This window comes from Grammomys surdaster, unplaced genomic scaffold (genome assembly GCF_004785775.1).
Source record: "Grammomys surdaster isolate TR1022 unplaced genomic scaffold, NIH_TR_1.0 125876, whole genome shotgun sequence".
NCBI classification, from domain to species: Eukaryota; Metazoa; Chordata; class Mammalia; order Rodentia; family Muridae; genus Grammomys; species Grammomys surdaster.
The window spans coordinates 1-26,102 of record NW_021620701.1 but is presented as its reverse complement, the minus strand read 5'-3'; the positions used below and the strand labels follow the sequence as shown (position 1 = coordinate 26,102).

General features: G+C 41.9%; 1 protein-coding gene and 1 pseudogene across 1 annotated transcript in view; both read right to left on the bottom strand.

Moving 5' to 3' along the window:
- The window catches only part of LOC114641075 (baculoviral IAP repeat-containing protein 1a), a gene marked incomplete at its 5' end in the record, with an annotated part of 41,205 nt that extends 15,106 nt beyond the window's left edge, over window positions 1-26,099 (bottom strand). Inside the window, 12 exons of the mRNA XM_028790200.1 lie at window positions 1,613-1,699; window positions 2,079-2,231; window positions 4,920-5,087; window positions 6,085-8,196; window positions 9,326-9,383; window positions 12,498-12,579; window positions 15,245-15,344; window positions 16,300-16,419; window positions 19,884-19,935; window positions 20,782-20,863; window positions 23,774-23,873; window positions 25,952-26,099. Of these exons, the coding sequence (XP_028646033.1) occupies window positions 1,613-1,699; window positions 2,079-2,231; window positions 4,920-5,087; window positions 6,085-8,196; window positions 9,326-9,383; window positions 12,498-12,579; window positions 15,245-15,344; window positions 16,300-16,419; window positions 19,884-19,935; window positions 20,782-20,863; window positions 23,774-23,873; window positions 25,952-26,099 (3,262 nt within the window). The remainder of the gene's footprint in view (window positions 1-1,612; window positions 1,700-2,078; window positions 2,232-4,919; window positions 5,088-6,084; window positions 8,197-9,325; window positions 9,384-12,497; window positions 12,580-15,244; window positions 15,345-16,299; window positions 16,420-19,883; window positions 19,936-20,781; window positions 20,864-23,773; window positions 23,874-25,951) is intronic.
- LOC114641077 lies at window positions 25,227-26,068 on the bottom strand (annotated as a pseudogene).
- Window positions 26,100-26,102: the final 3 nt, after the last annotated feature.

The window sequence follows — 26,102 nt, the reverse complement described above, 5'->3', positions numbered from 1 at the left end:
AGAGAGAGAGAGAGAGAGAGAGAGAGAGAGAGAGAGAGAGAGAGAGAGACAGAGACAGAGACAGAGAGAGAGAGACAGAGAGAGAGACAGAGACAGAGACAGAGAGAGAGAGACAGAGAGAGACAGAGAGACAGAATCTTGTTTTTTGCCTTCTCACTCATCTGAAAGCAAAGAAAACCCTGGTGCTGACAGCTCTACTGTGCCAATCATGAGAACTCAGCTCTGGATCTTGTTCTTGCCACATCTGTTCAAACCAGCAAGTCAGATATAAAATCAACCTCAGTAAGAACAGTCGACAGTGGTTATATTAGTATGCACAAAGGTGCCGTTAAATTGAGTTAACTGGTTGGCCTGTTTGTCTTGGCAGTTTTGAGATAGTCTCAGCCCATAGTCAGAATGGCTAGAAGTCCATCCTCCTGCCTCATCCTCCCACGATCATAGGCATGTGTTGTCAATCTCAGCCTTTAGGTCATCTTTCATGAATGACCTACTTCTCACTCAAAGAAATCACACCAGTTGTATGTATAGAAAACTGTTTCCAAACTTAATAAGCATGAACATCTGAGCACTTGTGTTCATTACCACCAACATGCTTTCTAGACTCTCAGGTGATTGCACTGAGGAACTTGTGTCTGTGTGGCTAGAGATTTGCAGGACTATAAACATATTTGGAACTCTCTGTGTTTATAGGTCAGAGCAGGTGAGACAGCTCAGGGGTAAAGGCATCCGCAGCCATGCCTGAGGACCTGAGTTAGATTCCAGAAGTCCACATGGAAAAAAGGGAGCTGATTTCCACCTGTTGTCCTCTGATTCACACACACACACACACACACACACACACACACACACACACACACACAGGAGTCGTAGTATAAAGACAAGAGAAAGAAACAAGGAGAAAGTCCAGATCTCCTTATGCACTGTACACTCTGAGAAAAACTGTGGAGATGCCACTCTGCACCCTATACTGCCATTGTCTCCTCACTGTTTTTAACTTGATAGTGCTTCCCAGGAAACTCATTATTTTTACAATCATTCCTTCCCTTTTTTTCTTTTTCTTCTTTCTATCTCCCTTTTTTTTTTTCATGTGCTTTGGTCTTTGGAGATGGGGATTCCTGGTTAGCCATGGCATTTCTTGAGCTTTATTTGTACACTATGCTGGCCTCAAACTCAGAGATTCTATTGCCTCTTCCTATGGAGATCAGGGATTAAAGGTGTGCAACATCGCAGTGGGTTTCATAATCATTTCTGAATATTGAACTTAAGTGCATGACCCTCTGTTTGGGCACATTCCACCAACCATAGGCTCCATTTTTAAACACAGTGTAGCACTTGTTTACATAACATGTACATTACATTAGGCATTGTAGGCAATAAAGAGACAGGTTAAAGTATATGGCAGATGTGTGGGGTCAGAGGCAAACTTTACTGAACCATTTTATATCATAAAGGATCTTCTAATGGTTACAATAGCAGCAGGCCCTAGACTCAACTGTCATAGATGTCAAGGGAGAACTGTACACAGCTTGCTTTGTTGTAGGTTTACAGGAGAAGGATGGGGGAGGGAAGGAGGAAAAAGTTTAAATTAAGAAACACTGTTTTATAAACTTACCAAACTTTTCTGATGTTTCTTTATCTGGGAAATGTTGATCTTTAAGATTCAGTATCTTCAGAGAAACAAAATTTGTCAAAATGTTGACTAGGAAAGGGAAAATAAAATTGAATTAGTTCAGATACATTCCTATGACACAGAGAATATCAAAAATGGTAAAACATGTTATAATATTGACTTAGTGAATCACTATGACTAAGTAAAGGACATGACTCTGCAAATGAAACATATAAACTGTACTTTATGTGTAAACTGTAGTTTACTAACTGTAGCTCATTCATTCTTGTGAGAGCCTCTTACTTTATGTGTAAACTGTAGTTTACTAACTGTACCTCATTCATTCTTGTGAGAGCCTCACTGAGGATCAGGTGTTCTCACAGTTCCCATAACATCAGTGGCATTTGATTCTCAAGTATTTAATGACTGTGCACAGGAGAATCTGAAGTCAAAGGTGTAGAGTTCTTACCAAAGGGCATGGCTTTAAAGCATTGTCCAGAAAATTCGATCTCTCTGAGTTTCTTGCAGGAAGCAAGCACAGCCATAAGAGAATCACAATTCAAAAGGAAATCACATTTCAGATGGAAAACATGGAGATTTGGAGAATTCTGAATCAATTTAACTGGAAAAGATTAAGGATGTTCAGAAATTAGAGATGGCCACAAATTCCTGTCAAAGTTCCTCAATCCATGAGATGCAGCCATACTGATTAAACAGTCAGTGATGCAGTATCTAGATGTGAGACTACATTGGGCTTGTGCTCGGTTTCTGCAACTGACTAGTGAGCAGATGACCTAGGACAAGTTTCTGGCCCTCTCTGAATCAGATTTCTATTCCTGTATTTCACCTTCAGTGTCAGCATTGTAACAACTCTGTGCACACTGGATAAGAGTTCTAAAATCACTGAATGAAGTCTCCAGACTCAGTATGCAAAAACAAAGAGCAATTATTCTACAGAAACTACTAGTATGCTAGGGTCACCATGCTTTCAGAATGGCATTGCAGACAAAGGTATTCAAACTCCTTAATAAAAGAACTGCTTAACATCTTCTGAGATAACAGACTTATAAAATTTAGAGTATATTCCAAGGGATTATAAATACCATTAGCCAAAGGTCATAAGAAGATATATACCACAGGTGCAAAGATAGGAGATAAAATGTGGACTTGGTTTATCTATAAAAAAAACTTTAAAGACAGCTTAGTTACGATTTTTAATTTTCTATGAACCTGTAAGCTAGGAACAATTGATGAATGTTTAGCCATATAATTACTCCTAGTGGGTATGCATGTACACATTTTTTGTTATAAACCTTCTTATTAAATTTATGACTTGAATTTATGTACAAACTTTTAGTGAATGTTCATAACATGTGATCAAGCACTCTGGAAGTCTTACTAGCTCTGAAAGAAGAGACAGGCCTCCCTCCTCCTTTCTTCCTGAGACTTAAAGCTGCTGAAGCCCCTGCTGAGATAGAACAAAAGCTGCTTTACCTAGCCTCCTGCTGTTTTACTATGAGATGCTAAACAGGAGACAGCAGCTTATTGTCTCAGAGCAAACCAGGCAGGCAGATCAGCTCCAGAAGCAAAATACCTTACACTTAGGATGGATAGAAAATGGTTTATGGCCTAGTTTCTGAGTGGAGAAAAAAAATGGAATAACAAGGACTCTTAAACTAGACAGACACATTGGGAATTCTGGGCAGAGTAACATAAAAGGAAGGACAACTCTGAATCACAATAAAAAATGTGTAAACTTATTTTGTCTATGTGCATGGTGTGTGTGGGGGGGGGGGATTATCCATATGTCACAACACATATGGAGGGTGAGGGGCAAATTGGGAGAACTTGCTATTTCCTTCAACCATATAGATCTGTGGCAGTGGAATTGTCAGGCTTGGTAAGTACTTTTACCTGGTGATCCATTTCACCTATCTACAAAATATTTTTGTTTCCTTGCCTTTGTTTCTTTTCAGGCAGGGTCTCATACTGTATCTCAGACTAGCCTGGAAATAACTACATTTTCAGAGCCAGGCTGGCTTTGATGTTGTGACAGTCCTCCTGTCTAAACCTCTCAAATTAGGGGATTACAAGTATTAGCCACCATACCCCTCTCTAGTAACTTTTTGGCATGCAATCTTCCATACTGTTCCAGGTTTACATTTCTTCAGTGTTCAGTGTTTTTTAAAATTAAGGAACTGATGGTGTTTAGTTATTTTGCTAAATACATGTTTTTTGAAGTTTGCTACACAGCTGTTTGTCAACCTGAGACTGGGTTGGAGAAGAAAGGATAGAAAGCTCTAGCTATTGCTTAGCTATTCATGCCAACTCAAAAGCCATGGACTAGTTTTGTAAACTTTGTAAACCCTCAAGGCAGAAAAATGGCCAGGCCACGCCTAAAAGAAAAGAAATGTACCAATCCCTGAGCTTGGCCCAGTGATCAGGCCACACAATCCCTCCAATCCCCAGCCTCCTTGAAAAGTTCAGTCTCCCCTACCACCAAAAAATGCTATATTTACTCTGTTCTGCCCAGTTCTCCAATGCTTCTCATCTGAGTAGAGCCAGCCACTCTCATGGGGTTTTCCCTCTCAATAAATCTCTTGTGTGAGGTTTGTTGTGACCTGTGACTTTGTGGTATTTCTTGGCTCCAGATCGCCAGGATGCCTTTCAGAGCAGAGCTGTAACACTTTTGCCTGAGCAACGTTTTCTCTGGGGAAACTTCCCCCAAAGAAGCACAGCTGCAACACTTGCATTGGGGAAATTTCCAGGCTGCTGGAGCAGAACTTTTGTAGGGGAAGCTTTTCCCTTCGGAGCTGCCATACTTCCACTGCTCCCAGGCAGATTCCTTCTCCCTGAGCAGGCAGATCTGCATGTGGGATTAAATCAGCAGAACAAGAAGAGAATTCCTCACACTGCTGTGAAGAGGAAGGGTTAGGAGTGGACAGCTCAGGCTGTGCAGTCAGATCTTCTGTTTCAAGATACATTTTCATAGCTGGATAGACCTAAGCAGTCGATGAACTCAGTTTCCCCAGTTGACAATCAGCAATAATTCTTACGCCTTCTCTCACACAGTGGGTATGAGGAGAGAGCTAGTCTCCATAAAGTACTCACAACAGTTCCTGGCATGTTAAAGACTTGGGTTACAAATAAATCTCTGCCTTCTTAAGTCTTAAGTGCACTTATCCCACTCCTTCCCATGTACACAGTTTATGCTGTTAGTCCCCAGGGGTGATTTATTGGTTCTAACAATTACTAGCCAAGTAGCTTTTCCAGCTGACAGTCAAACTGGGGATTCAAGCACCATCCTTACCTAGTTTGGAGAGGTCAGACTTCGTGGAGGTTTGGATGGATAACTTCTCCATGTGAGGGAGGCTTGGGAACTCTCCAGGAAGCACTGAGAGCACATCCTGTTTGCCATCTAGTCTCACACACAGTTCTTTCAGGCCCAGGAACTTGTCCAAGTTAGGGAAGAGCTGATCTGGAAAGTAGCACACAGTTCCCATCACCCAAGAGCCCCAAGTGCAAGTTCTCAAGGTGCTGTGATCTTCAGCCATAGTCATACTTCCCAGATGAAACACCTCAGATATCCTAACATCTGTTTAGGAAACACATCCATGAAGATACTGCCGGTTGCAGCATCTGCTGATCAGAGGCTGTAGAGGAAGCACTATGCTGGTCTCTAGACTCACAAAAGTAAATAAGACATCTCCACAACCAACAGCATGGCAACTGAAAACAACTGGTTTTGCACATGCAAAAGGATATATTTCAACTCCTACCTCAGACTTATATAAAAATGTAACTCAGAACCTCTCCTGCAAACCTGCATATCCCCTTCCAAGGTCTTTCCAGATAAGTCTGCCATCTGCCCATTTACTCACCCATCCCCAGGCCCCTAGATCTAGCCTTGGTCCCACATCCAATGCCTGGTCCTAGTCTAGCCTCCTCTGCCTGTGTCACTACCTACCAGTAAGCTTCTCCATGATCTACCCTGCCTCCCCACCTGCCCAAACCTTCAGAATACTCTCACAGCAAATGAAACCTCTCTATACATCCAGGTCCTACTCATCCTTCTCCAGGCCCTTCTGGGCAAGTTTGACTGATATTCTCCATTTGACAACCACTGCAACAATCCCCATATTATAACCCCACAACTCAGCCAGGTGGTGGTTGCGCACACCTTTAATCCTAGCACTTGGAAGGAAGAGGGAGGTTTCTGAGTTCGAGGCCAGCCTGGTCTACAAAGTGAGTTCCAGGACAGCCAGGGCTACACAGAGAAACCCTGTCTCGAAAAACCAAAATAATAATAATAACCCCCCAACACAAAGCTTATACCAGAATGTACACTTTTCATACCAGCTCAGGCTCACTATGTTCATCTGAGCCATAACCCACCTCTAGGCCTAATCCAAAGCTCACAGTATAAATCTAATAGAATAAAGAAGGAAATCCAGATTTTGAAAATAAAATGATACCTGGTAACTGGTTTGTCCCTGAGACCTCAAGAGACTGCAGGGCAGGCAGGCTGAGAAGCAGCTCCTGTTCTGCTCTGCTGAGCTCCATCTTGGACATGGAGCACTTGGTGACAGAGGTCTTATTCAGCTCCAGAGCTGGGCGGACACTTTCAAGAAAGCCACTGCTGTTGAATAAATGGAACTCAATACTCTCTGAAGCTGAGAAGACTTCCATTAGGACCTGGAGCAGAGCTTGGTCTGCTGGACCCATGTAGGCCACGCCAACTTCCAGTCTAGGAATCTTGTACGGCTTGGGGGACAGTTTCCAATAGCCAGAGCTTACTTTGGGTGGATCCAGGGGTTGGTTTTTCATAAAACTCCTTATGTTCTCTTCATTTTTAGACAAATTTTTTGCCCATTCCTTCATTTTTTCAAAGGCAGGTGCATAGTCTTGATCTATAGTTGGTGGCTGTAATGTTTCATAACATTTTTCCATGACTGAGTAATCTACAGCAGTTGGCATTTTATTTCCATTTATGGAGACTTCTATACTTTTCAAAAGCAACAGGCTTTCTGGGTGGTCCCAAAAGTACTGTAAATTCAGTACTTTCAAAGCCAGTGTTCTCCCTCGAAGGAATTGCAAAATCAATGGAGAGCATCCATCAACCGTGTTGCTTTCATAAGCAAAGTATAGAGCAATGCTCAATAATTTTTCTGAAACTAATGAAGAGAAAGATTCAGGAGATACCTGCCACAGTTCCTTAATTGCCTGTGTTATCCGGGAAGTTTCTGGAGGGTTATTTACATATTCCTCAATTTCAGACATGGTATCCAGCAAGTCTTTCTTATCCACCAACTGAAGCAAATGAGATACAACCGGTGGTCCTGCCTTTGATGAAGGATGTCTGGAGATATACTTCAAAAAATTGTTGTAGGTGGTCATAGCCTTCAAGGGTGAGTTAATTTGCCTCAAATAATAGAGTCCCAGGCTTTGGTCTTCCTGCCTATCTGAACCCAGGAGTTCAGTCAGCCTCACGGCAGCAAGAAACTCTTGGAACAGAGGACTTAAAAACCGGTAAACGGGTCTCAGTCTCTGGGCAGTGAATTTGCTCATGAAGTAGGTGGTGAGCTCCTCGTCTTCATCAACTCCTGCCTCTGCCAGGTCATCACTGTTGAACTCAAAGCACAAAGAGAAAAGCCCTGTCAAGGCCAGCTGCCCACATGAGGACACAGTGGCCTGGAAAGGCTCAGCTGTCACTTTGTGCTTTAAGGACAGGTATTGCATGTAGGACTTGAAAAGTGTCACATCCTGAAAGGGCTGGTCAGATGGATTTTGAATCCACTCAGTACAGACTGCTGCCACAAAGAGGGGAGTCTTGTGGATTCCCTGTAAATCTTCATTCATTCCAAAATAAATCATAAACTCTAGCAGACGTGTTATATTATGGGAGAAAATTTTTCGTAACACAGAGATAGTATTATAGAAGGGAAACTCTTTGATCTCCAGACTTGTATCTAGGTATGGGCGGATGTCCCTGACCCTGTTTGTATGCACAGCAATCAATAAGCAGGTCCGTGACAAGTAGTTCTTTGTAATCAGTGTGTCCAGGGCTTGGGGGAGTGAGGTCAGCCCTCTGAAGTCATCCAACAGGAACAGCACCTGGTGTTGTAACTGCTGGATGCTGCTGCTCAGGCACACTTCACTAATGCTTCCTCCTGCCTCTAAGAGTTGGCCACAGATGATGTTGGCCAGTTCCTGGTCTGGTCTGATAGAACTAAGGGAGAGGTAGAAGACCAGCTGGAACCTGTTCAACAGGGGACAGCATCCTGATGCCCAGAGAAAAGCTATTCTCTTCAGGAAGGTTGTCTTTCCACTGCCAGTTTCCCCTTCCACACACGTGACAGAGCTGAGATTGGTGAAGACCTCGGGGATGGTCATGGCCCCTTGCACTGGCCGGCTGATGTGCTTTGAAATGATGGACACATCGCAGCTGAGCAAGTGGTCAGTGCCGAGGCTCGAACACACCTCTGGCAGGTTCATGTGGCGGAAAGTGGCTTTTGTGTAGGCGCCTCTCAGCTGCTCACTCAGACTCCTGGCCTCTTGAAACCACTGAGCTTCGCTTGGAGACAAGTCTGTGGAGGGAAGATAGGCCTCATTGGATGCATATCCAAGTCCTTGAGCCTCACTCTGATCCTGATCTCTACAGAGAACAGACACAAAGCTAGATGCAGGATCAAGCTCCTGGGCTTCACTTGGAGCAACATCTGCTAGGGGTGGGACACCAAGTGGGAAATGCGTTTAAACCTCTCAACTTTTAGGCTATGCTACATTGTCCTGCCTCTCAACTATGGATGGCTTTTCCTCCAGTGTCCATGACCTCCACTTTGAGGTCCTCCCAGACCTTTCCACACCATTAGAATGATGTCCAAACCTAGTCCTTGACCTGGGGGATTAGGCAGTATTCTTTTTTTTAATCACTCTCTTGGCTTGAGCCAATAGAAATCTTATTGGTGGATCTTATACTTCTGGTTCTCAGGAGACAGCCTCACTTTAGATATGCCTTATTCTCACAATCTCAGCTTACATAGAAAGGTCTTGTTAAAAAAACACCACTAATTGGGAGTTGCTAAAACTTGACATCATACAGTGTCTCCCATCTCATAAGCTACAGTGATGTCATCATGATCCAGTTTTATTAATTTACCCGGAGCTCATAGTGTGCTTTGCTTAATTTGAACTATTAACTTTTCCCGTTGCCAACTATCAAAATAAAATAAAGTTTCCAGTTATAGTTTTTTTTGTTTCTTTTTTTGTTTCTTTTTTATTGGATATTTTATTTATTTACAATACAGATGTCATCCCCTTTCCCCATTTCCCCTCCCTAGAACCCCCATCCCATCCCCCCTCCTACTTTATGCTTTTATAACATTTTGATTACATGCATGTATTAAGGTCAGTTCTAGGTTGAGGGTCTAGCAATATTCTTAAGAATACTATGTCACCCTAGTTTCTTATCTAGGCCCTCAAGAGACCAGCTTGCTGTGCGGTTCCTTTAATGTTGGCTGGTTTGGATCTGACACAAGGACTCTGTTATTAGTCCTGCATTCACTCACAGGAAGCCACAGGGATGCTCACTCTCTCATCCACAGTTCCCTTCATCTCAATGCTCTCCTCTCTAGTATCTGCCTCGACAATTATACTCTTTCCTTTCAAATCCTATGTACATAAACCCATAATCCCACTCTCCTTTCCAGTTCTTACCCGCCACAGTAGAATGAACTGCTACTGGATCCTCATGGTTGCTTTCACTTGTGGTTTCCTTTAAAAGATAAATCCTTTATTACATCAAAACTGGGTCTTAAATCAAGATCGGGCACTATATTATCATTGAGGACCAACATCTTCTCAAAACAGCCTATACTCGATGCTGATTGAAGCAAGAGTGATCCACACATTAAAGAGTTAACCTCACACATCTGCAAGAGTGTGTACCTAGATAGTACATGCCCTGTATATGTGTCCTCTCTGTGGGGAGCACTATGTGAGTATTCAAAATTGTAGCATATAGAACAAGAATAGTCCTGAAAGACCATTAAACACTGCCTCTACCCTTAGTCATTAGTTTAAGTCTCCTTACATGTTTAAGTCGGACACTGGGATAGATGCAGAAGGATTATTACACACACTTTTTAAGAGAGAGAGTATCATGTAGTGTAGGCTGGTCTAGAAATCCCTATGTAGCCAAGGGTAACACTTCATCCTCCTCTCTCCCTTTCCCAACTGAAATGAGCCTCCACACACCCCTGGCTTTAGTACCCTTCTTTTTTTTTCTTTTCTGGGACTCCAAACATCTAGCCACACCTAGTTTTATTCAGAGCTGAAGAGCTTGTGTCTATTAGGGGAATGTCTAGTGGCTTAGCATCATCCTCTGCACTTACAATGTCAAATCCACATTTGAAAAAAAAAGCTAGTATCTAAAATATATAAACAACTCAGGAAACTAGACACCAACAAACCAAATCAATCAATTTAAAAAGGGAGTACAGAGAAATTTCAACAGAGAAATCTCTAGAGGTATGGAAGCACTTAAGGAAATGTTCAATATTCTTAGATATCAGGGAAATGCAAATTAAGACAACTCTGAGATTCAACCTCTTGAGATCAAAAATTCAAGTTACAGGTCATGCTTGTGAGGATATGGAAAAAGGGGGAGTACTTTGCCATTACTAGTGTGAATGCAAACTTGTACATTCACTTGGAAAATCAATTTGACAGTTTCTCAGAAAATTAGAAATAGATCTACTTCAAGACCCAGCTATACCACTCCTAGGCATATGCCCAAAGATGCTCCATCCTGTCATTAGGATGCTTGATCAACCATGTTCAAAGCAGCTTTATTCATAATAGCCAGAAACTGGAAATAACCTAGCTATCCCCCGATGGAAAAACAGATAAAGAAAATGTGGTACATTTACACAATGGAATACTACTCAGCTATTAAAAACAAAGACATCAAGAAACTTGCAGGCAAGAGTCTGACATATTCAGAGGCAGATGCTCACAGCTAGCCATTGAACTGATCATGGGGTTCTCAATGGAGGAGTTAGAGTGAAGACTGTTGGAGCTGAGGGGTTTGCGGCCCCATGAGGAGAGCAGCAATACCAACCAACCACAGCTCCCAGGGTCTAAACCACCAGCCTGGGAGCACTTAGGGAGGGATCCTTGGCTTCAGCTGTATATGTAAGGGTGGAGGGCCCTGTCGGGCATAGGTGGGAGAAGAGATACTTGGTCTCATGGAGGCTGGACGCTCCAGTGGGTGGGAAATTGAAGGTGGGGAGGTGGGAGTGGGGGGTAGGTAGGGGTACATCTGCAGAGAAGCAGGAGGAGGGGTGAGGGGATAGGGGGTTCCTGGGTGGGTGGGGGATGGGGTAAGGGGATAACATATGAAATGTAAAAACAAAATCCAATAAAAAATTTTTTACAAAAAGAAAGAAAGAAAGAAAGAAAGAAAGAGAGAGAGAGAGAGAGAGAGAAAGGAAGGAAGGAAGGAAGGAAGGAAGGAAGGAAGGAAGGAAGGAAGGAAGGAAGAAAGAAACTTTCAGGCAAATGGAAGGAACTAGAAAAGATCATCCTGGGTGACGTAATCCAGACCCAGAAGGACAAACATGGTATGTAGTATTACCCATAAAGAAAAGGTAACCCTTCTACAATCCACAGACCCACAGAAACTAAATATCAAGGAGAGCTCAAGTGGGGTCATGGGAATCACAAGAGAAGGGAAACATAACAAACATTGTGGGCCAGTGGGGAGGGGGATGGACAAGGGAGGGGTTGGAGCAGAACAGGAGGGATCAAGTGGGGGAAAGACTGAGGAAGACAGTCTTGCTAGAGACAATGGAATCAAGGGCAACAGAAACTCCCAAGAATCTCTGAGGGTACCCTAGCTAAGACTCCTAGCAGTGGGAGATATGGAGTCTGAACTGGTCTCCTTTGGTAACCAGGCAAGACATCCAATGGAGGGATTGGGACACCTAACCAGCCACAAAACCTCCAACCTACAGTTTGTCCTGCATACACATGTGCAGGGGTAGAGATGGAGCAGAAATTGAGGGAGGAGCCAAGCGATAACTGGGCCAGCTTGAGACCCATGCCCAGCTTTGTTCCCAGTTCTGTGGGATGAGATCCAGCATAATGATCCTATCATTTTGACAATATGAGGTGACTTATGTCACCAATGGACTGATAGATTATATATAAGATAAACATGTACAGCTTAGACTGTTGTCTGAGTTCATGATTTTGCTGTCCATTTGCTTTCCTTAAAGGCATATACCTGCAGGCCAGGGAGGTAGCTCAGTCATGGATCCCTTGCCTAGCATGCACAAGACCTTGTTTGATTTCCTCAACTGCAGTAAAGAACAAAATCAAATAGGAATTGTGGTACACACCCATAATCCCAGAATTTAGAAGGTCGAAGCAGGAGGATTACAAATTCCCAGACAGTCTGGAATTTGATCATAGCAAGTTCAAAGTCAGCCTGAGCTACACAGGGAGAACCTGTCCCAAACAAAATTTCAACCAAACAAAATCAAACTTGCCTTGCACATCTCAAAAGAAGCAAGAAGTCAAGCCCACTGCCCTCCAGAGATTGCAGATGGGGTCCAGGGAACCTAGATGTTTATCAGGAATAAAGCTGAAAGAATTTCACCAATAGACTTCTTACAGGAGAAGGGCTAGACTGTATGTATCATGGAGCTAGAGATTGGGTTGTCCTCATTCACTGTGAAGTTCCTGTCTACACTTGATAACACTCCTTAGATACTTGTAGAATTTCCTTAAGTATGATACATTTACAATTGGTAACTGCTGTTCACAATAGTGTTCAGCCACACGATCATGTGCTGCTGAGTCAGAAGAGGGCAGTGTGCATTACCTTGGCTTCTGGAAGTGCACAGTGGCTCTGAAGGGCTGGACTCACTTCTGCAGAGGACTTCAGGGTTTGAAGAAATACACAGCTGTGCAGAGGAGAGAAAAGTTATAAAATAGTTCTGTGTACTTAAGTGTTTTCATTAGCTTTTCAGAAAACATGAATTTTCAGGGTCACGAATGAAGTAGAAGCTAACATTTTCAGTGATCCTGTCAATGCTGCACTCTGTAAATATTCAGTCTGTGGCTTTCAATAACATAATGAATGTGGTTTGCAAAGTAATGGTAAGAATATTCGGGGAATGCATTGGGATGAGGACAGAGTTATTGTCTGTTCATGAACCCAGCTAAGAGGAGCTTAAAGAATAAAAAAAGTAACCAACACTGTGGAAGCAGAGACATGGAGATCACCAGGGTGAAGTGGAAACTTCTGGTTTGTTTGGAAAGTCAGTTAATGTCAAATGATGTTTTGCTGGGGCACACAGGTGAAAGGATGTCTTGCCAAAGCAAACACTTGAAGGAATGTATTCCTGAAGCAGACACAGGAGAAAAAATGTTTGGATATTGCAAACATGTGAAAGGACCATGATAAAGGAATATAAATATGACCCCACAGACAGCAGGAGATGACAGTGAGCATTGGCTTGGTTTGCTCCATCTCGCTATTCTTTGCTAAAGACTGCATGTATTGGTTTGCCTTACAAAACGTTGCTGAGTTCCACTACTGGTGATGCCAGAGAGAACTAGCCAAAGAACTGCTTGTGAGGTTCCTGTGGCAGCTTTCCACTTCCATAGCCTGGCCTCATAGGCCCTTTATTGTTACTGTCCTTTAAACCAGATGTGTAAGTGCATTAGTTACTCATAACAGCATGCTGGTTTGTAATTAAAACAAATCTCCATTGAAAGATTCTAGACCAAGTTTTAAATACAACTAGATTGCCTCCCAGTTTATCATCCCAGGGATTAAGTGGAAGGTCCCTATGTTCTCAACAATTTCCTACATACTACTACTAAAAGGGAGGGTTGAAAATGGAAATATTTCATTATTTAGTTATGTATGTATGTATTTATGTATGTATGTGTGTATGTATGTATGCGTGTATTATGAATGTTGAGGGTAAGCCTTGTTATGTAGCCCTTGGCTAGTCTGAAACGTGATTTGGAAGAAAAGGGACCAAGGGCATCTAGAGGCAGATAAGAGAGGGTAATGGGAGGATGGTGGGGAACATGATTGTAATAGGCTGTAATATATGTATATATGTCATATTATGTATACATTGTGATGGTTTGTATATGCTTGGCCCAGAGAGTAGCCCTATTAGGAGGTGTGCCCGTGTTGGAGTAGGTGGCTCACTGTGGGTGTGGACTTTAAGACCTTCGTCCCAGCTACCTGGAAGCCAGTCTTCTCTAAGCTGCCTTCGGAACATGAGGTGAAACTCTCTGTTCTTTCAGCCTCATGCTTGCTTGAACCCTGTCATGCTCTCACCTTGATGATACTAGACTGATCTTCTGAACCTGTAAGCCAGCCCCAATTAAATGTGATCCTAACAATAGTTGCCTTGGTCCTGGTGTCTGTTCACAGCAGTACAATCCTAAGACATACATATATATGCAAAGGTCATAACATACATATATGAAAATGTCATTACTGTACATAAATAATGTACACTAATAAGACATTTTAAAAGAATATTTTTCATCATTTGGGATACTATTACCATTCTACCTCAATACCAGATAATCATTTAAAACTTTAATTTTAAAGTTCAGAAATTAGACTTACGTCCGTTTACAACAATTTTAGGTAAGCATTGGATGCATACAGAACACTTCTGTAGAGCTGAAAAGAGATTGCAGGCAACAACACTGTTGCAGATTTTTACACCGTCCAACAGATATCATAGAAAAAGTCCCTTACTTCTTAATTACAAGTACTAGACTTTAAAATAGATTGATTTTAAGATGATTAATATTAAAGCATTTAATATAAAAGAAAACTGGTTTTCTTCCTTCTTGTTTCAGAGAGCTAGGATTCCATGTAGAGACCACTGTGCTCAGAAATACACATTTTTCAATCTGCATATATTAATATTTATCTTTGAAGATTCTAATTACTAAGTAAAAACAACAAATTTCATTCTGCAGTTGAACATTTCTAGAGTTGTCTTGTGTGTAGAAGAGAAATGAAAATAGCCTTGAAGAAGGGCAAAAAAAAGGGGGCGAGAGTAACTCAATAGAAAGGGACTGCCTAGCATGCCCAAGTCAGTGCTTCCGTCCCCAGCACTGGAGAAAGAACAGCACTTGGGACGTCTCAGACAGCAGAAAGAGAAAACAGTAAAGCATTCCAGAGGGAGGGGAAGAGGAAGACTAGTTGGTAATCAAAAGAATCAGAAAGGCATGGAAATTCCAGACATGGTGGCCCCTCTGAAATGCCAGCACTTGGGTGGCTGAGGCAGGAGGATCATGGATTCAAGTCCTATCTGGGCTAGATACCATTTCTATGACAATCTGGGATATAGAGAGACCCTGTCTTTAAGAGTCTGTAAATTGACCCAACCTAAACCAAGATGTAACTATGAAGAGAAAAAAGCTGGTCACAGATGGCGTCATGGGAGGCAAGGGACAAAGAGATAAGGATGTGTCCTTCACAGAGGGAACAGAAGGGTGGGCAGAGACCATCCACAGGTAAGACGTGGACAGTGAGGAAATAACAGTTGAAGCACGTTCACAATCGAGAGATGTCATTTTGCTCACTTGGGAAAAAACTTGGTGTGATCTTCCATTGGGTCATCCCCTTCCGCCCACTTCTCCATACATCCTCCACAGGAAAAACACCGGACGATGTCCTTTGTGCCTAGAAAAGGGAATGGGGTCAGTTCAACAGCACGTACATTGTCCAAATCACAAGACGACAGCTCCAGATTTTCTACTATAATCCTACTTTCATCTCCAGTTAGATTGTGTGGGCAAGTCATGCAGGAGGCAACAGTTCACACAGGACACTTGGTCCTTCATTGGGGTAGTCAACAATAGTCACTGAATGTTCCTATGCAGTGTGTGCTTCGATAAACCCATCGCCCTAAATGATTCGCCATCAGAATCTGGAATAGGAGTTCTATGAGAGCAGAAATTTCTGTCTATTCTGGTCACTAATGACTTACTGGACATTCACAGACATAGGCAACTGAAAAGCAATTTCTTACTGAGTATATCAGAATATACTCATAGTTGGTCTGGGGCAGAACAAATTTAGGAGTCTATATAAGCTAGATTATAAAGAATCACTTGTCTCTCCTCACATTATTGTCCAATATGTTTAACTTGAAATAGACACATGTCATCCGTGAGACTTGAGGAAGGCTGGCAAGAGGAGACAAGCACTAAGACCATGTGATAAGAAGATCATCTGTTCCAGTGGAGTATGTCTGTTGGATGAAGTGTCTGCAGAATCCCCAGGTTCAGCATCTGAATACTGTGGGAGCTATGGGAAACTGAATGTCTTACAAGCCCCAAAGAGATCTATGACAAATGATGAAGAATACAGAAAAATGTAAGAGGATTCGAATATGTGGTCCACACTAAATCTGACCCTAAAGAGATGCTCAACATGATAGCAGGTGCTGGTCTAGCAAAGGAGACAGGTTTGGTTCCAGCATCCACATGATGGCTCACAGCCAATTGTAACTCCAGTCCCAGGATCCAACACACTGTCTGGCTTCTGAAGACACCATGAGGGCATGTGGCACACATACTTACGTGCAGGCAAACACGCACACACATAAACATTAAGAAAAAAAAATCTGACTCACCTGTGTAGAAAAGGCCTGCTTTGACCAGAGCTTTAACAGCCACAGGTGATTCTTGGGGCCAGTCCTTAAACGTGTCCATCCTTAGTTCTTCATTAGCAAAGACACTGTCATTGCAGTAAGCTTGGGAAAAAGGATGCAAGTGAGACCAGCAGGCTTTGACATTAAAGTTTAAGTTAGCTGTGCGTGCGTGCGTGCGTGCGTGCGTGCGTGCGTGTGTGTGTGTGTGTGTGTGTGTGTGTGTTCCCATAGGTTGAATGATCTCATGACCTGTGTTTGCCTCAAAATAACTTCAAGTGGTTAGAAAAGCAGAAAGGAGGAAAAGATACAAGAGTGACCCAGTCAGAACTGAAGGATCAAAGTGGCAAAGAATGGATTACTCCATGAATTCATTCTTTTCATTTCTGTGTGTGATCTCAGTATGTTAAAATGTAACTTCAGACTGTACCTTAATCATGTAGCATTGGGATATAACAAAATCAAGAGATGGTTCTTGTTTCCAAAATGAGGTCATTTCCCTTGTGGCTTGCTTAAAAACAATGGTTTTGATGGCTTGGTCTTTGAGATGACCACCTTGGGGGCAGGGTCTCCATTAGACTTTCTAGCTCATCCCACAGTCTGGACACTGGTTCCTGCATTTCCCATGCTGTAAGGACTTGAAAATTACGTTGCCCTTACCTTGTTCTCACAAGTTTCTCAAGTTTAAACCTTGTTTGTATTCACCCTTAACCCTAGGTGACCATTGTTTTCCTTTTTGCTTTAAGTATTTCTTCAGCACAGAGAAAGCTACATTTGAATTTAATTAACAACAAAAAAGATTTTTACAGTCTGAAAACCTGTATTTTATTTTAGGTTTAACCTCTATTAAGCCAGAAGGTCATAGGGACTAGGTTCTACAGTTTTCCTTAGTGCTCACAGGGTGCTCTCTGGTTGGAGCAGGCTAGCACTTCATTCTTTCTTTGGCTTCCGTCTTTACCTGATCTCTTTACCTATTTCAGGAAGCTGTCTCTGGACTTACTATTCTGTGTGTGTTTATGTGTATGACGGTGCATGTGCATGTATGGACTCATACTTGTGAGAACAAGGTAAGGCAACGTAATTTTCAAGTCCTTACAGCATGGGAAATGCAGGAACCAGTGTCCAGACGGTAGGATGAGCTAGAAAGTCTAATGGAGACCCTGCCCCCAAGGTGGTCATCTCAAAGATCAAGCCATCAAAACCATTGTTTTTAAGCAAGCCACAGGGGAAATGACCTCATTCTGAAAAGTCGGAGGACATCCTTCACTGTTTCTCCCTGGTTGTTAGGGAGGGTGTCTCACTTCCCAGGCTAGGTTGTGAAAGCCCAGGATCCATGTCTCTGCCTCCCCAGCTTGGGATCACAAATGTACAACAATGATACCTTGCTGTTGTCACATGCATTCTGGAGACAGAATGCAAAGCCTTGTGTTTGCAAGACAAGCACTCTGCACTCAATGCCCCAGCCCTGACTTTTAGAGTTCCTAATATATGCTCAATGCACTCAATCAGTCTCTGCCCAGGGATTGCCCTGAACTTGATTGTTTGACAATGGCAAGAGCATGCTGGGTAACCTTTAGGCTCTACCAGTTTTGCTATGGTAAGATTCATGAGCATCCTGGAAGAAGAACCCATTCCCTATGTCTACAATATAACCCTTCTTGTAGACCCTTGCATATGGGGCCAAAGAAACAGCTCTGCCTTCCAAAGACCTAGAAAACAAACACTGGCTGCTTCTCCTTTTTCCCTTTGTGTTTCTTATTTTAGCAAGGTACTGAAAAATGGTGGTCCCAGCCAGGATACTATCTGTATGTGAATATATGTATGTGTGTGTGTGCACACTTGTGCATATGCTGAAGTACATATGTATGTGTGAGTGTTTTGCTTATATGTATGTATGTGTGCCGTATGTGTGCCTAGGGCCTCAGGTGGCCAGAGAGGATGTCAGATCCCCTGGTGATGGAGTTATAGATTGTTGTAAGCTGTTACTATGTAGACACTTTGAAATGAACTTAAGTCCTCTGCATGAACAACAAATACTCTTAATATCTGAGACATCCCTTCAACCCCAAGTTTATTTGGGAGGGGGGGTCACAATGATTTGCTGGGTAGTAAGCTATCCTTCAACTTTTGATATTTCTGCCTCAACTTTCTTAGTGCTGAGAATACAGCATGGACCTCTGTACTAGCACTAACCCATACTGGCCTCTAACCCAATATCATAATCCAACCTGGTCATAAGTGCCTCCGTCCAAGAACAGTGATTACAGGGGTGAGCAATCCTACTCAGTCTGTCATAGAATTCTTACTGTTATTATGATTGTTTCCATACTGCCCACTCTCCCTTGTCCCCATGTCCCTGATCTCTGCTAAGCTTGAACTCAGAGCCTGTCTGACCTGCTGTGTAGATGCTCTACTGACCTAAATTTCTAACACTAAGGTTTTGTTTTCCATTGGTGCTAGAACAGAACCAGAAGACCTTGCAAGCCAGTAAGATCCTCAGACGTGTCACCTCATTTTATTTCAAATATTCCTTAATTTCTTAACAGTTTATCAAGCCATTTAAGAATGCCTTTGAGGACTGAAGATGTAGCTCAATAGGTAGCATGCTCTCCTAATCGCCTTGGCTCCATTCCCACCATCTGTGAAGCTCCATCTCAGCTCTCAGCAGGAGGAAGAAAAGTTCAAGGTTCATTTGAGTTTGAGGCCAAACTCAATAACTGGGATAAGAGTGACCCTAAGAATTGCTTCCAAAACATTTTATTCAAACTTTTAGTTGTTTGAAGGGAAGCATCCATTGCAGCACCAACACTACATAGTAATGTTTACCTAGGCTAAAATCTAAGCCACTTAATGAACAGCTCCACAGTATAGATGCTTGCCACTAAACCTAATAATCTTTTGATTAATTCTGTCAAGGAAGAAGAGAACCAACTCCTATAAGTTATCCTCTGACTTTCACACACTCACACACAGGACCCATGGACATACACATATAATAATGAGTAAATGAGTGTATATTTTTTAATTTACTTTTAAAAATACCTTTATTTTTGTCTACATGTTTGACTGCACCACACATGTGCAGTGGACACGCAGGTCAGAGGAAAACACTGGGTCCTCTAAAACTGGACTTGCAGCATTGTGAGTTGCCAGAGGATGCTGGGAACTGAACCTGAGTCCTTTGCAAGAGCAGCAAGTGCATTAACCACTGAACCATCTCTCCTGTTCATAAAGTAACAACAAAAACAAAACAAAGTCATTCCACTATAAGGAAATCACTTATGAAGATAAGTTTTAAAGAAGGGCTGGAGAGATGGCTCAGTGGTTAAGAGCACAGACTGATCTTCCAGAGGTCTGGAGTTAAGTTCCCAGCATCCACACCAGACAGTACACAAATGCCTGTTACTCCATCTCCAAGGGACCTGATCCCCTTGTCTGACTTCCAAAAGCACTTGAATACATGTGACATACAGAGAGAGAGAGAGAGAGAGAGAGAGAGAGAGAGAGAGAGAGAGAGAACACAAAAGAAAGAGAAACAATCAGTGTTTGGAATGTGTCTGAGGTATTACCTGATACCATAGATAATTCTCTTCTGACCCAGGAATTCACAAAATGTTCTCCCTTAAGAAAGAAATTTTGTTATCAAGTGATTAACTTATAAATTATGCACCTATCTGTGAGCTGCAACTGAAGAAGTTCCCCCACTGAAGCCAGGTTTCAATAGAACAGCAGAACTTCAGCAAAGCAGTCTTTTAACTTTGGTTTGACTTTTATTGATTTGGGGAATGTTTATGCAGTTCCAAACATCACTGAAATGGAAACTTTCTCAGGGCCACTCTTACCAGACACCCAGCTCAACAACAGAACTGCAGTTACACACACACATGTATTTGACTCATGAAGAACTGAGACACAGGAAGGGGGCTCACCTCAGAAGGGCCTCTCCCATTGAGCAACTCTCCCTCTGACAAAACTGCACCCAAACTTTCAGCCCCTGCTGTCTGCAGATGCTGCTTCTGAGTCAGTCAGCCAATGCAGTCTCCTTGGCTTCAGTTTGGGCTGTGTTTCCCTCTGCCCACCACTAGGATGTCCTCACTAGTTTGAGTCTAAATACCCAGCTTCAAGAGGCATCCTGAGTGTCCTGCCTCTGCCAGGTACCACGGAGGACTGAGTCTGCCATCCAGATGGAGACTTCAGAAGGATGCTAGAGGAGTGGCCCCAGTCAGAAGGAAGATAAAGGAGGCAGAAGCCACTCACAGCAAGCCTTGAAAACCAAGTCTAGGTAGTTCCAGCTTAATAAGACAACAACATTTTTGCTTTCCTTTCGCCCAACCAGATGCAAGAAAAAGGGAGAAAGACACAGAATCCATTGGAAAACAAAACAAACAAAACCCCTCACCCTGACAATTCAGACATTATTAGATAAAGAACATATACTATTGGAAAAAAATGGATGGTGTAAATTACCTTTAGGTGAACAAATCCCTCATAGCCTTGAATATACTGGGCAATTTCCTCTGAGGATTTCTTACTTTGAAGAAATTCACATCTATAATTAAAAATATAATTAAAATATATCCCTATAAATAGAGATGTTTCACATTGCAATGAACATTTGATAAAACCTATTGAGCTATTGGACTTTATATATCACTAAAACTGTATAAAAACAAATCAAAACAAAACAAAAATCTTGCTCCAATAGCCTTCACAAGACCTGAGCAGGTCCAAGCCAGATGGACCCCTAGCAGTGAGAAGTGGATGTAGACACAGGTTCCCCACGCCTAGCCAAGAACTATTTCCAACTGATACCTATTGATAAAGGGAAGATTTATTTCTCCAGTGGCACGTCACTGGGTATAACAATGCACTCCAGCACAGGCCGTATGCCCAGGAATAGTTGGCCAACACAAAACAAACTCCACATTATTTTTGTATGCTTTTCTTTCTTTCTTTCTTTCTTTCTTTCTTTCTTTCTTTCTTTCTTTCTCTCTCTCTTCCTCTCTTTGTTTGTTTGTTTCTTTATTTATTTATTTATTTTACTGTTTTTTGATTGCTTTGATTTTTTTTGTTTTTTTTTTGAGACAGTGTTTCTCTGTGCAGCCCTGGCTGTCCTGGAACTCACTCTGTAGACCAGGCTGGCCTCGAACTTAGAAATCCGCCTGCCTCTGCCTCCCAAGTGCTGGGATTAAAGGCATGAGCCACCACCGCCCGGCAGATTATTTTGATTTTCAAGTGTGTTTGTTAGGGAGGGTGTTGAAATAGAAAAAGAAAGAACATGACCTTGACTGAGTAGGAAATGGGGAAGATCTGGGAGGACTTGGAGGAGGGGGGGAAGCATGATCAAACTTATGGTATTAAAATTTAAAAAACTCACCTTACACATGAGAATTACAAGTGTTCTGATAGAACAATTTATTTATATTAATGACAGCACATGTAGCTTTTTAAACTTGAATCTTCAGATTACTTTTGTTTTTATTTAAATGAGGTATCCCTGTGTTGCCTGGGCTAAAGCAATCTTCCTACATCAGCCTCAGCAGTAGTACAAGCCTATACTATGGCTCTCTGCTGTCAGTTTCCCTAAACCATATTTTGTCATTTTGATTCATCTGAGGGGGGCTAACCCTGGTACCCATGGTCAGATCACAATCAAGGACAGAAAATGGATCAATGTGAAGATTAGTTGTACCATAATTCACCTATGAAACAAAAATGTCATGAAAATTTTTAAAGTAACATATTAATCTATTGGTTTTCATTTTTTATAAAATATGTTGAATATCATCTTGAAATGCATTCCTTTTCCATAAAAACAAAGCAATTTTTTAAAAGTTTATTTATTTTATGTGTAAGAATACAGTGTAGCTATCTTCAGACACACCAGAAGAGGGCATCAGATTCCATTACAGATGGTTGTGAGCCATCATATGGTTGCTGGGAATTGAACTCAGGACCTTTAGAAGAGCAATCAGTATTCTTCTTAACTGCTAAGCCATCTCTCCAGTCCCTAAAGCTACTTTTAAGATTAAACAATATTCCTCTAACTGATACTTATGTCCTTTCTAATGCTGTGGTAAGGGGATGAGAACTTTCTTTTCAATGGAGGGAAGACCAGCCTTTTTCTTATATTCTCATGAGGGGATGAACTCTATCACATAACTCAAATATTCTCAAAGGCTTCCACTCCGTTTCTGTGGCATCCTGGGATCCTGGCTACATTTTTCATATATTTCCCTGCACTACAGTGTGCCTGAATGTAACCCATGCAGGACACAGAACATGGGGTGGACTACAGTGAATTGGGGTTATCAATTCTTTTTAAAAATATTATAATAAATCAACTTGCTTTAAAAACATTTCAATGTCTTTTTTTTTTCTTTTGGGATAGGATTCTACGTGGCACAGGCTCACCTTGGGCTCTTTAAATAACAAAACTAAAAACCTTCAGTTTTTTATCCTCTTGCATCTACCTCCACAGACCCGGGATTACAGGCATGTGCCATCATTCCCACCTCAACATTTCTTTCTTTCTTTTTTTTTTTAATTTTTATTGGATGTTTTATTTACATTTCCTATGTTGTCCCCTTACCCCATCCCCCACCCACCCAGGAACCCCCAACCCCCTCACCCCTCCTCCTTCTTCTCTGTGGATGTAACTCTGAAACAAAACCTCTGTTCTCTTGTGGCACTATGTTGTGGGCAGCCTAGAACCTACCTGATACTCTCACCTTTTAACAGAGAGTGACTTTGAACTCTTAACTCTCTAGTGTCCACCTTCCTTTTGCTGGAATTGCAGGTGAGTGCCACTGCACTGAGCAAGCTTTTGAATTTGGTGCATATTCTGCAGTATGTGATACTACTTGCAATGCCTTAACTGTTCTTGCTTTCTTTCATTTATACACCATTTCCAGCCCTGTGCAGACTAACTCATTTATTAGTTAGGATAAGTCACACAACTGCTGCTTGACAATGCATCTTAGTATTTGGAATAATTAATAGATGGCTTAGTGGAGAAAGTGCCTCAGCACAAGCATGAGGTTCTGGAGTTTGAATCCCAGAATCTACTTAAAGGTGGAGTATGATCACACACTTCTCTAACCCTAGTCCTTGGACAGTCGTAGGGCTCACTGGCCAGCTAGTTTAGCCAATCTATGAGTTCTGGTTCAGTGATCCCTGAGAGTGATAAAGAAGACACGTTGGGTCAACCTGCAGTACACACATGTACACACGCACAAGTATATTTAAACTAAAAGCAAAATAACTTTTAAAATAGAAGAAAAAAGGAACTGCCTGGAATCAAACTTGTCACTTTCCTCACGTGAAAAATTCTAGGGTGATCTCATATTGGATAAGAGAAAGAGCAAGGATTCAAGGGAGCACTCCAACAATGTGGCTCTTTTGTCTCTAGAGTTATTTTGATTTGTTAAAAAAAACAAACAAACCTTTATCCACTTACTTGGGGAACCACTTGGCATGCTCCTTCCAGGGATCATCTCCTTCTTCCCAGTTTCCCAAGCATCCACCACAGGACAAACACTGCACAGTGTCCCTCTTACCTACAGATGCAGGAAAGGGATTGACTGTCTAGCAATGGCACCAACTGTGTCTTGGAGCTGATCATACTGTCAGAACAAGACAGACTCCAGCATGCCTGTTCTTTCTAGGGGCTACAGAAGTGCCTTAGCACTCAGCTATACCCTCAGCCCACTGATGGTACATTTAAGGAATAAAAATAACATTTTACGTATACACAAGCAAATATGTCTGCATGTGTGTGTGTGTGTGTATGTTCAAATAAATAGCAAATTAATAATGCTACAGTAAATATATTAAAACAGAAGCAAAATTGTTACACTTGAAATTCAATGCAACTCATCTTATGTATGATATAACACAGTTCATCAATGAGGGTTCATTAACAAAATATTGCCCACAAAATGAAACCTAAATTTTATTTTTTTAAAGACAATTCACTGTACACATTTTATTTACAGTTTTGTACACTGTCTTAATATAGATGGGACGGCTTTTCTACTTGAGCCATTGTAACCAAAGCAAAATAACCTAAGTAATACAAAGTGTTAAAGTACAGCATAAAGATACAAAAGCAGACATACTAATTCTAGTTAGGAATGTAATTATGGTGTTACATTTTTATAGTCCACAATTATGTTTAGGGATCACACAGACATAGATCACTGATTTGAATGAAATGCATAAATTTGTAGCAAAGCTTTGAAGTTACAAAAAACAAAAAAATTACCAAAGAACGCACAAATTTAATGTTTATTCCACCTTTCTGTCATATTCCTGGATCCTTCACCAATGTTACATGAGGAAAAAAACAAAAGCAAAACAAATGAAAAACTGAAATCAGAATCACTAATGTTATCAAGGAGGGAAGCAAATAAATTAAAATCTACCAGCCATCAGCAAGAGGACAGCAAGGAGAATGCTGTGAAAGGAAACAGAAGGTTGCTAGAAAGTTGTACTCAGACTCTCACACCAGCAAAATCCACTCCTGCGTGGAGTGGAACAAAACCAGATCTTTTCCTGCTAAGCTAATAGAAACGCAAGTTCTTTCTCAAATACTGTGGAAAGGCAAATGTGTGTGTCATGGTCATTCTAACCGGCTGTTACAGAGCAGGCCAGGAACACATCTGCGCTTCCGGGGTGATGTATACTGTAATTCTTTGATTGGGATAGTGGACACACTAGCAAAAACTGGGAGTGAGAGAGGAGAATGAACACAGAAGTACAAGATAAAGGCGAATGAGACTTCTCTTATATCTTAGCAACACTTGGATGGAATCAACTTCAGTGCAGTCCACTCTGATGAGGCTTTGGTTCTGCTCCCAATCTCGATTGCGTGACGCAGTCTCCTGTGAGAATATTCAGAAGGTGTCTTCTTAAACAACAAACCTATTTTTAGTGGTGGAGCCGCTTTTCGTGGCTGTGTCTGCATGGGACTGATAACCAATCACTATCTTCAGAGGAAGTCCTAACCTTTCCTTGTAAACCCTCCCTATGTGTGTGACTGTGTCTCTGTTCTCACACTCAGTAGTCCGTATCGCTATCTTATCACCCTTAGCTCTAACACTGACAACAGCTCCACACACACACATCGTCACTGTAGTCATCAAAAGATTCTCCAATGAGGCACAGCAGTGTCTCTAGCCAAAAGCGATCGAGGTCACTTCGTCTCTGCTGCTTGTTCAATGTAATTAGCCACCGTCCTCCTGGCTTGTTTTTCTCATCTTCCCACATAGGCTCAATACCATCCTTAAAAAGTGAGTAGTCACAGCCAGGCATTAAATTACTAGACAACTGGATATGCTTGTATAGAGCCCAAAAGTCTTCAACAGTATCAAACTTAGAAATCAATAGAGGGTTTGCTTGCCATGTTTTGCTTTTATCATTTTTTAAAAACCAGAGTACCCACCTGTTCTGTAAAGAGTGTTTAATATAGTGCTCTGGGTTAGCAACCTCCTGATTAGACTCTGGTTTTTCCTCTTCCGCAGGTGGGGGATTAGTGGTAGGGGTGGTTTCCGGTTCCACAGTCGCCATTTTAGATCGATCTGAAACCTAAATTTTAAATGCCACAGAAACACCTCACAAAATGGAATCCACTTACCTGTAAAGAAAAAGCCAGCTGCTGACAGTACACGTGGTGATGTCCCATGGGCATAAAATGGCCAGTGCTCAAAGGACTCCAGCCTGGCCTCCTCTTCTTGGTACCTTGCTTTGCCTCCTCTCAGCATCTTCTCTGGACTCTTCACCCGGAT